The sequence below is a fragment of the Muntiacus reevesi genome, chromosome 19, assembly GCF_963930625.1.
Source record: "Muntiacus reevesi chromosome 19, mMunRee1.1, whole genome shotgun sequence".
Lineage (NCBI taxonomy): Eukaryota > Metazoa > Chordata > Mammalia > Artiodactyla > Cervidae > Muntiacus > Muntiacus reevesi.
In genome coordinates this window covers 30,314,486-30,327,795 of record NC_089267.1, presented here as the reverse complement: position 1 = coordinate 30,327,795, position 13,310 = coordinate 30,314,486, and the positions used below count along the sequence as shown (strand labels likewise).

The 13,310-nt window shown below is 41.7% G+C and overlaps 2 protein-coding genes across 7 annotated transcripts in view; one reads left to right on the top strand and one right to left on the bottom strand.

Annotated features, from left to right (window-relative positions):
• Positions 1–13,310, bottom strand: part of MCM9 (minichromosome maintenance 9 homologous recombination repair factor) — an 84,313-nt gene that overhangs the window by 47,335 nt on the left and 23,668 nt on the right. Inside the window, exon 8 of one of the 6 annotated variants that reach the window (XM_065911248.1) lies at positions 1,424–3,334. The exons of the other annotated variants lie outside the window; for them this stretch is intronic. Coding sequence (XP_065767320.1) covers positions 3,321–3,334 — 14 coding nt within the window. The 3' untranslated portion in view covers positions 1,424–3,320. Of the gene's footprint in view, positions 1–1,423; positions 3,335–13,310 lie in introns of those variants that run through there. 6 annotated transcript variants of the gene reach the window in all.
• ASF1A (anti-silencing function 1A histone chaperone) lies at positions 163–12,693 on the top strand. The gene is made up of 4 exons (XM_065911249.1): positions 163–627; positions 6,252–6,367; positions 10,853–11,029; positions 12,295–12,693. The coding sequence occupies exons 1-4, from the start codon at positions 519–521 to the stop codon at positions 12,505–12,507; spliced, it is 615 nt and encodes a 204-aa protein (XP_065767321.1). The 5' UTR covers positions 163–518; the 3' UTR covers positions 12,508–12,693.

Here is a 13,310-nt window from a genome sequence, read left to right as displayed (position 1 = left end):
ACGCCCGACGTGAGGCGCGGGAGCCGCCGGGCCGGGGGCGGGGCTTGCGCCGCCCCTCCCCCCGCCGCCACTGCCGCCGCCGCCGCCGGCGGCCTCCGCGCGGGCCTCCCAGCCCGTATTCCACTCACTTTGTTCTCCGCCTTTGTCCTAATCCACACCAGCAGGTGGAGCCGCAGTTAAAGTTTCCGAGTCCATTCCGGGAGCGGGAGCCCATCTTGCTCGCCGCGGAGGCCCTCGCTGGAGGAGGAGGGTCAGAGCTCGGGTGCAGCCAATCGCGGGCAACGCTGCTAGTTATCAGAGCAGAATGGGCTGTAGTTTAGTGAAATAGGAAAGCTGCAAAACACTGTGGAGTGTTCCCGTGTAAATAAAAAGAGGAAAAAAAAGTTTCTCAAGTCGCCGCTGCACGACGTCGGGCCAGCGCCGGGGCGGGGGTCTGCGCTCTCCCGAGCGGCCGCGCGCTGGACTTTATTGTGCCGCAACGAGCCCCCCGTCCCCATTGTTTGTGTTTTTTTCAAAATATGGCAAAGGTTCAGGTGAACAATGTAGTGGTGCTGGATAACCCTTCTCCTTTCTACAACCCATTCCAGTTCGAGATCACCTTCGAGTGCATCGAGGACCTGTCTGAAGGTGAGTCGGGCGCCCGCCCGCCGCCGGGCTGTCAGTTGCGGGCTGCAGACGTTGAAAGTTTCCCGGGCCCGGCCTCGCGCGGGCGGCCGGGGCTCGGCGCCGAGCGGGCTGCGGGCTCGGCTCTGCGGAGGGAAACTTGAAGTTGATGGACGACGGCCGGCCAGGCGCGCGCGGCGTTTGGCCGCCGCCGGGGCTCTTGCCGCGGCTCAACTTGCGAGGAACTTGTTCGAGCGGAGGTAGCCATGTTGTCAGCTTTGTCTGGCGGGCGGGCGCTTTGCGAGACCCGCACTCGCGCCCGCGGCGCCGGCCGGGGGTCGCGCCGGGCTGGCCCCGGGCACCCAACAGCCTCCGCGGCCCCGGCGAGGAGGTGGGAAGGCAGAGGCATGTGTGTGGTCGGCGCCGGCGAGTTCGCAGCGGAGCCATCTTACCGAGAGTAGAGAATTGGGCCACCGACCCCGGCGTCACGACGCCTCCTCTCCGCGGGTGACGAGCGCGGCGCCCCGCCTGCCCACCTTCCTGCCCCCGAGCAAGAGGCACATCCATTTTTAGCGCTTACGCTGGAGTTACCGGACTCCGGGGTGGCCATGCCCGGCCGCTTCGGGGAGGGGAGCGAGGCTGTCCTCGCGCTGATTTCTGGCTCCCTGGACCAACCAGCGGGGGAGGCGGGCGCAGGCTCGGCCCCTCGGCGCTCTCCGGGGGCCGCGGGTGCTCCCGGGCCGGCGCTCCCCGGCCGGCACCCAGGATGCTCGGGGCGCCCGGGGATGCTGGCGCGCAGGCTCGCCCCGAGTAACGTGGGCTCCTCACCCTTAGTTACTGAAATCTTCTCTCCTCTCTCTCAGGAAGAAACATATTGCTAAGCTAGCAAGTTACATTTAACCTAAGAGGAGAAATAAGTAAAATATTTAAATAATTTCCAGGACTTAATCACTGGCTTCTAAGTCTGAGAGACTTCTTTCAAGAACATGTTGAAATCCAATTACAGCAACTCCACATCCAAATACCCTGAACATAAAACACAAAAGTGGGCTAGGAAATAAAGCCCTGATGGCAACGCAAAATTTAGTATTTTTTTTGTAAGTACGTTTTACGGTCCTGAGAAAGACATAACAGCATCTGCAGTAAAAAATTTAGAAAGCTAAAATTTGCCAAGGTCTTTACGATTTTATTAAAACCATCCAGAGCTCCATTTTCAAAATTTCAAGGGGAAAAAAAAAGTTTAACTTCACCGATGGTAATTTTACAGCTAAATAGGGGACAGACTTTTTTTGAACTTACAATTATGTTTAGCAAAATGCATCTTAAATTACATGCTAATCAAAGCATGTAAAAGCATTTTCACTTTAAAAATTAGCCTTTAATTCCTGTATAATGTATTTTAGGTAGCGTGTAAACTATTTCAATTACAAAACCAACATATGCTCATTATAATAAACTTTTTAAAAGTTGTTCATACATATATAAAGTAACAGTCTTCTGTACTCAATACCTTCCACCGCCATGTCATTCAGAAGTAACATAATTAGCACTTTAGTGTGTGCTGTTCCGCACATTGCAGTTTTACTACAAATATAAAGCACATATGCACATACAAAAGTAGGCACATTTTGAAAGACGATTCATTTATTAAACTAATTCTTAAATGGGCCGTTGCTAATAAAAATTAAAGGGGATTTTCCTTATTACTGAACTTTGAAACTATTTGGTTACTAAAGTACTGCCATAAGCATTTCAGCCACTAGGTCCATTTTCATGCCCATTAGACTACTTTTTTTAGTTTTACTATCAGTTGCATATAAAAATGGACAAATGCAAGAGAAATAAAATAAGTGAGTCCCTTCCAGTTTATACTACAGTGTTTTAGGCATTAGAACTTCTTGAAATTACTGGTATTTCTCAAGTGGTATCTTCCATTTTAGGAGCCAGTTCTCAACAAGGAAGTTAAGATGATTCAGGATGTTGTTACAGGGCTTTGACAATGGATGGTTGAAACCTGCCATTGATGTGTTCCATTGTAATGGGATCGTTTCAGAACCAAGCTGAATCCTATCAGAATTTTTACAGTACTAATGTCAGGAATACACCTTACTTTGACATGTCTGCTTCACTTCCCAGGGCACTTATACTGGGCATTTATTTAGTACTTTTGTAAGAGTTTAAGCTGAGTCATACTGAAGCTGCAAAGGAATCTTTCAAAAAGCTGCCATGCTTATGTACTCCACCTAGAGGCTGTGTGGATTAAGGAAACCGAGTTTACTTAGCAAAGGCTTCTTATAGTCCCATCTTTTATGCTACAGTTCTTTAAAATATTTGTTACTGAAAGTGAACTATAGAATATTCCGATGAGAAATTTTCACTGTATAATTTTGTTTCAAGTCCCAAAGCTTGGCCGCCATTTTTCATACTTTAAATTGTCAATAGCCCTCACATATTTTGACTTTCCTTTAAAAGCTGCCCTGTAGCTTTGCTTCAGAAAAAGTCTGAGTACTTAAGAGAATTTAGTTGTTTCTACTATAAGACCTATGCAGGGGTAGGAGAGCAATCCACAGATGTAAGGAGAGGTTCTCCTGTTAAGTCCGAGAGAGAGGAGACCTTGGGTGTGTGTGATCTGATGGTCACCAAGCCTGTACACATTTTCATTGACTTGACTGCTGACTTTGTTACACCTTCTGTGGATTTCTGATTTCTCTGCTGCTTTACTGAATGGAGCCTTTTTAAAAAAATGTTGATCAATATCAATACTTAGAGCTGCCAGTTGAATACATACTTAAAACATATCAGAACTGAATGAAGCTTCATACTTTAAAACCTCAGGTTTGTACTATTTCACAAAGACTACATACTTTCCCCTAGATCACAGGTCTTCCCAAATAGTGTAATTAGTTTGAAATTTACTTGGTGACTTCCCTCACTCCCACCTCAAATGGAGACACTTGCAGACTCAAGTTACCATGATTAAATGAAACAGTTAACTTAAACTCCTTCACACTATCACCTGTGTAAAGCATTTCATCCTATCCCTTCTTGTTTCAAATACAGGGGGCAAGGGAATGAAGCTGGGTTCAAAAAAAAGATTAAGAACAAAACAACTGAGGCTAATTTATAAATAAGTATTGAGCGTTTTTAAACTCAGTAGCTATAGCAAGCGTCCATAGCATAAAAATTAAGGTACCCTGAGTTACAGCCTATACTTCTTAAGGCTAGATTATCTCCCCCCCTGGCCTCTGCCCTCAGCCATGCCTTCCCACCTCCTGCAGTTAAATTCCTTTATTTGACTGTTCATTTGAGAGCTAAAAAGGGAAGAATTTATCTCCCTTAGATTTTTGGAAAGAGCCCAGGCTTTGGAGTCACAGAGACAGAGCTTGGATTCTGATTTTTCCATTTACTAGCTGTGTGAATTTGGGCATATTACTTGACCTATCAAGAGTCTCAACTTTCTTATTTGTGTAACAGGTATAATTAAATCCATGTGATACCTACAAAGCTGTTGAGGTTTTGAATAACAGGTGTGAGGTGGCAAGACCAATGCCCAGGTATTTTATAAAGGGAGGTTTATAAGTCATAACCACGTTCCTGCACCTGACCACAAATGCCAGCTTATACCAATTAAGGCAAGAGCACGATCCATAGTAGTACAAATACTTATGAAATGAACACAGAATTATGGAAACCTTTGTGTGACAATTCCCAGTCTTCTCTTTACTCAGCTAGTTGAGTAGGTTCCATACCCCTTTCTTCTTAAAACCATTTCTCCACTTGACTTTTGGGTTACCTGCTTCACTGGCCCCTAACTGGTAACTTTAATTGATGCTGTCTCCCTGACTTCTTAACTTTGGAGAGCCCCCTGGGCTCACTCCCTTGGAATCCCACCTATTTTCAAAGTTTCACATATGGACAGTTTCTAAATTTTTACCAGACATATGATCTCCACTTACTCACTACCTTCTTTATCCCTGGAACTCCTGATAGTTTCCCTTCCCTGCCCCGGGAAAAATAAGTGGCTCTTGCTGGCTCTACCTTCAGGATATATCCACAATGTTACTACTTCTCCCTTCTATGGCTATATGTGTTCCAAGACACCATAATTTCTTGCCTCAATTGAACTATCCTCCTGTTTCTTCCCTTGCCATCTTACAATCTGTACTAAACACAGCAACTAAAATGATTCTCCTAAAATGAAAGTCACCCACTCCAGTATTCTTGCCTGGAAAATTCCATGGACAGAGGAGCCTGGTGGGCTACAGTCCACAGGGTCGCAAAGAGTCAGGCATGACTGAGCGACATGCTTTTTCTCAAGCATGTGCCTGCCGTCTGGCCTTAGTACTTGCTGTTCCTTCTGACTAGATACTCATACTGCTTGGTCCCTCTCTTAATCTTCATCAGCAAATAGATAATCTCACGAGATGTCAGATGTAGGACCCTGCATCTAGAGATGTACTAGAAACTGAAGATAAAGTGGCCGAGGTCTGGGACAGAACCATAACATAGTAAGAAAAAGAAGAAACCTAAAGGATCTTTCACTTCAGTAAACTGCAGTTTATAACACACTGTGAATAAGTAGTACCTAGCCTACTCCTGTTACCTATTTAAGGAACAAAAAGAGCTACAACGTTACACCAGAATGACAACACATGATGGAGTCAGATTCTCCACAGGTGACCCAGAAACATCGCACCCCCACCCCCCCACCCCACAAGTGCTGCCTTGGCCTCTGTGGAATGGATCCAAGAGGCAGGCCACACAGTGCCGAACATCCTGAGGACCGGGAGGTCTCAGAGCTCATCTGTATTTGTAGAATGGTGTTCCTCCCCTACTGACGAGGAGGCCTCTTGCAGAGAGCAGTCACTGTACTTATCTGGGTTCTTCTCACAAACACACTGTAAAGGGTGCTCAGTAAAGACTGAATGACATAGAGCGACTTGGGTTGTACTTTATTCTTTCTTGTTCCTCATGCCTGTTCCCACCGTATATACTCTGACATATCCAGTGGTATAAGGAACCTTTGTTTCCTCTTCCCAGTGGAAAGAATGGATGACAGGAAGGGGTGCCATGAGGGAGAAACCCCACTGTGAACCTTTAACAGTTGAGTTGAAGCCCTAAGGGGCTTCTGAGCCACAGAAGAAGTTAGCAAATAGTGGTTTTTCCACTTTGGAGCTCTTTGATCTGGATCTATGCATAATATGGGGTAGCCCTTCCAAAGTGGGTTTAGCAGGTTGTTAAATGATGACAAACAAAAAGGGTGAGGGATTCCTTAGCCAAATAAATTTAGGAAACACTGGATTAATAGTACTGGTGTTCTTTACTGAAGGATTTCTCAGACCCTTTGCTCTGCCAGTGTGCTTTATAAATCCTCAAGAGACGGTTGTAGCATTTCCTAAGCTTTTGGCCATGTTGTTTCATTCGTGAGAAGCCTTGCCCAGGAACCAGTATTTCACACAACAGCATTGTGAGAAACTGGTATGAAATGTATGAATTTTATAAGGAGCACTTAGGTGTGTTTCTGGATTTTCTGCTATGAAAAGCCAATTTTAGCAGCCAGTAAATGGTATAAGTGGACATTCAAAGGGTCTTTGATGTCATCTTGTAATTACTGAATATGAAATAATATTTTGGTTTTTTAATCCTAGACCTGGAATGGAAAATTATCTATGTGGGCTCTGCAGAAAGTGAAGAATACGATCAAGTTTTAGACTCTGTTTTAGTGGGCCCTGTTCCTGCAGGAAGGCATATGTTTGTATTTCAGGTAAGATTATTCTTGGTATATTTGTATGCCAAATACATTTCTAAATGGTCCTTAGCCCTTTCCTTTTGGGCTACATCATTCTGGTTCTGCTGCATTCACTTTTTATCTGCTTCTTTCATGTTTTAACAAGTTTAGGTGTCATGAAGGAATGCCACCTCCTGGTTACTTCTGCTGAGAGTGTTACTGTGATTTTTACTTCAGGGTTTGCCCAGCATGCAGTTAACTTTATAATGTGTCAGCACACACGTGATGGTTAATTTTGCACTCTTCCTGTGAATAGCGCCTTAGTATGAAAACTTTAGGGTGACTAGCTGTCCAGCAGCCCAAAACAGGGTTCAAAATGGTTACTACTAACTGGGATTGTCAGTAACATGCATTTTCAGATTATAGTTTCAGACACTAGGAATGATATAACAAAACAACTTTATTTCAGCATTATCAGTAATTCAGCTAGGTTACCAGGTATGTTAGAAGATGAGAGATCTGTGAGATCTTAGGTCACTGGAACTACATGAAGCCCAGTGGTCTACTAAAGCATCTACCCTCACTTGGTAAAGAGGATTAGTACTACACATCCACAGCTCTAGCATTTATAAGGAGAAACTCTACTCATAGATAACTATGGTCTCAGATCCCACTGATAGTATTTAGGTCTGTGCCAAGGTTTCAGACATTGTCTTCTGTGTGGAAAAATATCACTCCTTTCAGTGCCCATCAAATTGTTGTATACAGCTATCTAGTCACTTCTCGAAAGTTATCCATGTTTATTAGAGGAAGATGTTTATAATAGTCCAAAGAGTAACTAGCCATAGTTTTTTTTTAAAAAAAAAACTATTATTAATTTTGTTACAAGTTTTGCTACCCAACAGAGTTCTATTATTTAAGTAGAACTCACTGAAAAAGACGTCAACCAGAAAAAAAGCTAATTCTTCTATCCCTGAGCGCTCACTTCTTTCACTTCACAGAGGAGGCCAATTTAAATGAACACTGTTGGTCAAATAATCCCAGCAGACATGGGCTAAGAATCACTCACACATCTCTCGAGCCACCACTGCTCCCTCCTTTTTCCTCAGTTTGAATTCAGAATCTTGGTCTTCTAGCCTTAGTGCTTTTTATTAAAAAGCAACAAGTATTGTATCTAAATAAATGGTTAAGAAAAGCTTAAATATACTGATTGAAAGGCTCAAATATATTAGTTAAAAGTACTGTTAGGGACTTCCCTGGTAGTCCTGTGGTTAGGACTTTGACTTCCAATGCAGGGAGTACAGGTTCAATCCCTGGTCAGGGAACTACATGCCCACAAGCCTCCTGGCCAAAAAAAGAACCAGAACATAAAACAGAAGCAATTTTGCAACAAATTCACTAAAGACTTTAAAAATGGTTCACATAAAAAAAAAATCTTAAAAAAAAAAAAAGTGCTGTTAAGCTGAGTTCAGTGACTGATCATCTTGGTGGAGGACGAGGGTATCAGAGATGCCTGTGTGGGGAACCCCTGCATTGAAAACTTGGTTTGGTCCCACTCTGCTGCTTATAGCCATGTGTGACTTCATTCCGGCTCCTAGCCTCTCCTGGTCATGCCAGTCATCTCTGAAGTGTGAATAATAGCCTGCCTCATAAGAATATCATGAGGAGTAACGCAGTTTAATCACTGACAGACCATGCCCTATTTCTGTAATGAGAACTAAGTTTTTATTCTCTTAGCTTCTTGAAATTGTTATATAAAGAAGCAGTATTTGCTTTGATCCACAAGCCTGGAGAACCTATACTTCAAATATGTGCTGTGCTTAGTCATGTCTGACTCTTCTGCGACCCCATGGACTGTAGCCCGCCAGGCTCCTCTGTCCATGGAATTTCTCAGGCCAGAATACTGGAGTGGGTTGCCATTCCCTTCTCCAGGGGATCTTCCCAACCCAGGGATCGAACCCAGGTCTTCTGCATTGCAGGCAGATTCTTTACCCTCTGAACCACCAGGGAGGACTGCTTCAAAGATGATAATTCGTAATTCAAATCAAGAAACGTGAGGTGTAGTGATAGACCTTTCAATGCTGATTAAAAAAAAAAAAAAAAACTTGCAAATAAATGCCATAGTTTTGAAACAAACTTTTAAAAATTTACTTTTCTATGTGTTTATGTTGGTTAAGAATATCCCTCAACTTTGGGCTTTAAGTGCTATAGAAAAAGTTATTAAAAACTACTTCCCTCTAGTGATTTTCACTTTGGTATGTGTGCACGTTGCCAAAAGTACAAAGGAAGTACAGTGTGACTTAGATCATGTGTTCAGGCTGTGCATTTTGTCGAATTCACTGTTATCAGCAGGAAGGTACTAAAATAGTTTTGTGTTTTATGTTTGAGACAAGTTACCGTAGTATTCTCCTGGCCGGCCATGATTTTGCCTCTTTGAATAAACATGCCTTCCTCTTAAGTGTGTCAAAGGCTAGCAGGAAGGTGCCCAGACATCTGCCTCCTATTGCTTGTTGGAGTCAAAGATCTCTGCTTATCACTTCTCCATCCTAAATCACCTGAGAGGCCTGCAGGCTTCTCTCATTGATTTTGCTCAAGCTGAATCCTTTAGCAAACAAATTTTAAAACACAAACATGCCTAGAACCAATTTGCTAAGGGGATGGGAAGCAGTAGTGGGAGAGGTTCCCATAGTTCTGAACCACCTCTCTTTCCCATCTCCACCCAAAGGCAAACAGCATATTCTCAGGACTGGCCCCCTGTTCCTATTCTGGTATTTCTCCAAAGAGACCATGAACCACGTCAGGGCAGGAACTGAGTTTTGAATAAATTTCAAAATACTCAGTATATACTGTGCCTAGAACCATGCCAGATTTGAGATCACAAAGATGAGTTGGATGGGACTCCTGCCTAAGATAAAGCTTAGAATCTCAGGGAAGGTTGAAGGGTAAACATATTTAGATTGTTGGAATACATTAATAGAGACATTGTGTCAAATAATATGAGTGCATAAAGAGTGCTATTAATTATATGTTTGGATTAGAATGTGCTTTACTAAGAAGGATACATTTGACACAAGCTTCAAAGATGAATTTTTCAGCAAGTTAGGGAAGGAATATATGCAAGGCACAAAGGCATGACGAATTATTACTATTTTTTAAAGAAACTACATTTCTAGATCAAGAGGTAGGGTTAAAGAGATTGTAATGTTGATTGAGACCAATTTGAAAGGCCTTGTAAAGTGAGTGTTTTTTTTTTCTTCATGTCAGAAATTAGGGTAATCACCTGAGGTTTTTAAAACCCAGTGAAGGGATAGGAATAGATCTGCGCTTAGATAGCATGAGCATGTTGGCCACAGTGCAAATAGACTACCACTGGGGGAGACCAGTAGGGGAGTTTTAGCAATATTCCAGATGAGAGATGAAGACCTGAAGACCTTCTGCTTTCAGACATGGTAGACATTGAGACTGACTAGATGTGGGAGGTAGGGAAGCTGAGGGTGACAGGTTTCTAGTCTAGGTGACGAGGTGCGTCCTCTGTGCCTTTCTGTGTCACCTACATGTGGCAGGTATAGAGTAATCGTGAGTCTTCTATGATAAGGGCCTGAGAACACCAGTCAGCAGTCCTCCCAAGCTGAGGCATGAGCTGAAGTTTCACACAGGCCCAGGGATGGTCCTTCATGTCATAGCAAGAGTAAGCCAATCTGTGGGACTTCATGTACTTCATACCGCTCAGAATGGCTGCTTTCGGTCATGCTCACTGCCTGTCACTGCCTGTCCCCAGCTGTGATTCCTTCCAGCTAAGTCCTTCCTGTCTTCCACGTGGCTGTGGACAGGGCCCGAGCCTTCACTCATGCTCTCAGCCCCCTCTAGCTCACCTGCCTCGGGTTTCAGCTTACAGCAGTTTGATTCAAAGCCTCAGACAATCTCTGCCTTCACTAAATTTCCATAGTATGTGGGACTATTTGTATTTTTTGAAATTCTGCTATAAAACTTATTTCCATTCCACTTTCAGTTTTATATTAATTTCCTATTAGGATATCTGTGAAGGGGGGGGTGACTGGATATGAGAATATGGGTCCTAGGAAACTGGATAATAAACATTTGCTGCCAAAAGGCTGTATGGGATAATTAAATGTTTACTAATTTTTAAGGTCTGAAATTATGACTTGGGAAGGTTGGACTCAGTAAGACTATTGATTTGTTTACTCTGTTTTATAAAAGGTTTTATAATTGGATATTGCATAATCCGTCATGAACCAGCACATGCGGTAGCCACATGTATTTTCCTCTGTAGATGCGGTATGTTTTCAGGTACCCAGGGTACTTAGGCATGCCGTGGAGAAACATATGAACTATATTTTCTGGCTATAAATCAGTTGCAAAAATGAGCATTTGCCTTCCCAGTATGATTTCCAAGTTTTGGTTGCTGTGCCCTTGACTGAAGGTGCTCAGTGTAACCAAAACTCCGGTTTTGCTTATGGTTAACAACACTTTGTGCTGTTTCTTTTTTTTACATGATTCTAGGCGGATGCACCTAACCCGGGACTCATTCCAGATGCAGATGCCGTAGGTGTAACAGTTGTGCTAATTACGTGCACCTATCGAGGTCAAGAGTTTATTAGAGTTGGTTATTATGTAAATAATGAATATACCGAGACAGAATTAAGGGAAAATCCGCCAGTAAAACCAGACTTTTCTAAGGTAATACTCCTTTTCATTATTCCTTTTTCATTCATTTTACTATACAATTTCTTAAGCAGTTGCCATTTCATAGTACACTATGAAAGTGTCTTTGAGACAAAATAAATTTGAGGTCCTTGTGCCAACTAAGCAAGCCAGTCATTGTTCCCTTACCATGGATGACTTCAAAGCTACCTCCAGGTTAGTTATTAGAGGTTAATGTTGGTCAGACACCTTGAGAGTCTGATGATTTAGAAAACTGAAAGTGCCTCCAACAGGTCTCTGTTAATGGCTCCCTGTATGGCATTCCCTATATATCATGATTCTATCTATTTCCGTCTTTAGGACATTCAAATTCCTGTTTGTTGTACTGATTATTCCATAGTATTTTTGTCTGTAACTTCTCAAAATTGTAGGGGGACATCTTGTTTTTCATAGGAACATTGTTATCTCAAAATTTCCATATGCCTTGCTTCATCAGCTATTCTCAGAGGTTAAACTACAGGTCTTAAATATTATCTGGTGGTGAAAACAGCTTAGCTTCTGAGTGAGAACCTGCAATCTGTGATTTTATATTCTCAGAAATACCAAGTACTTTATGATTTTCCATTGGGAACTATATTAGTTTAGTAACTAGTGATTTTTGTGAGATTAAACATAACACTATCTGACAGACCATGCAAGAAACATGACATGGGAGTGGAATGGAATGTTCTTTCTGATAATAAGGCTAGAATGTCTTATTCTGATGTGGAACCTTCCCTTTCTAATTTATTAGTTACCTGTATGGCTACTTGTATAGCAAAATGAGGAGGAACTAGAACATTGATCTAAGAATGAGCAATAATAATTAAAAAATAGGGAACCATTAATAATGAGAGGTCCTATTTGGGGATACTTTGCATTTTACTTGAAAATATTACTGAAGAAAGACCACATCAAAATCTAGAAAGCACGTTAATTTGTTAAATGAAGCATCCTCTGATGCATTCAAGAGATTCCCTTTTAGGAAATAAGGATAGAGTTAGATGTTTTGGATAGTAAAAGATCTCAATGATTCCCTCAGGCTCCCCACATCTTGTTTCCATTAGGCTAAAATAATTTCTTTACTGAGGCCCTGTTGTTTATTAGTTATGTTTAGTGTATTTTATTTGACTTATACCTTTGTATATGAATTAGCCCTTTAGGGAGTGCAAATATAAAGAACCATTCTATTAAGGTCTATCTGTATACAGTGATCGAACTTTCTTAGTGTTTACCATTTATATATTTCCTTTATCCTCTAGCTTCAAAGGAATATTTTGGCATCCAATCCCAGAGTCACAAGATTCCACATTAATTGGGAAGATAACACAGAAAAACTGGAAGATGCAGAGAGCAGTAATCCAAATCTACAGTCACTTCTTTCAACAGATGCATTACCTTCGGCATCAAAGGGATGGTCCACATCAGAAAACTCACTAAATGTCATGTTAGAATCCCACATGGACTGCATGTGACCACCTGCCATCCCTTTAGTACAAATTAAGCTATAAAAACACACAGAACTATTTCCCTGAAATTCCGTAAGTACATAGTCAAGATACAATGTGAAGAATTTGTTTAAAAAACATCCTGTAGAAAGTTTATAAGAAAACCAGTATTTGAGCAAATTGTGGAATATAAATACAACTATTTTTAAGTAAGTTTTTCTCTAATGTGTTATTTTATTTGTTCTGAAACTAATCTGATTAAAACATATATATTATTTTCTTCTCCTCTATATGTAATTAAAGCACTTAAAAAGAAAAATGAATCATTAGACCAGGTTGTAAAGATGTCTTAGCCTCCTGGATAATAATCTTTGGACCACTATCTTAACCTTTGAAAGAACAAAGTGCACTTCAACTAAATGTGTCTTCCTGTGATAACATATAATTTGGTTTGATTTAAGGGGCAAATTTCCATTCTTTTCCCGGCATACCCTTAAAGAAGGGATTTGAAGTAAACTATATGTCACCAAGAATTTCAGGATCTAGTTTTCCAGGCCACTTTGAAGCCTCTTATGTCTACTATTCAGTTCATATAATGTTAGACAGCATTCAGTTTGGTTCTAAGATAACAAATGTGGTTAATTGTTTATAAGGTCCTCTGGCTATGATTCTTGTTTTTATAACAGTTTAGGACATCACAACACTTCCTGAATCATACATCATCATTACCCAGTGAATTCAACATGTCAGAAGCAGATACAAACTCCCTAAGTTTAAGAATGGGAGAGTATAATGACTTTGTTCTGTTCATTAGATTTGTAAAAAATACT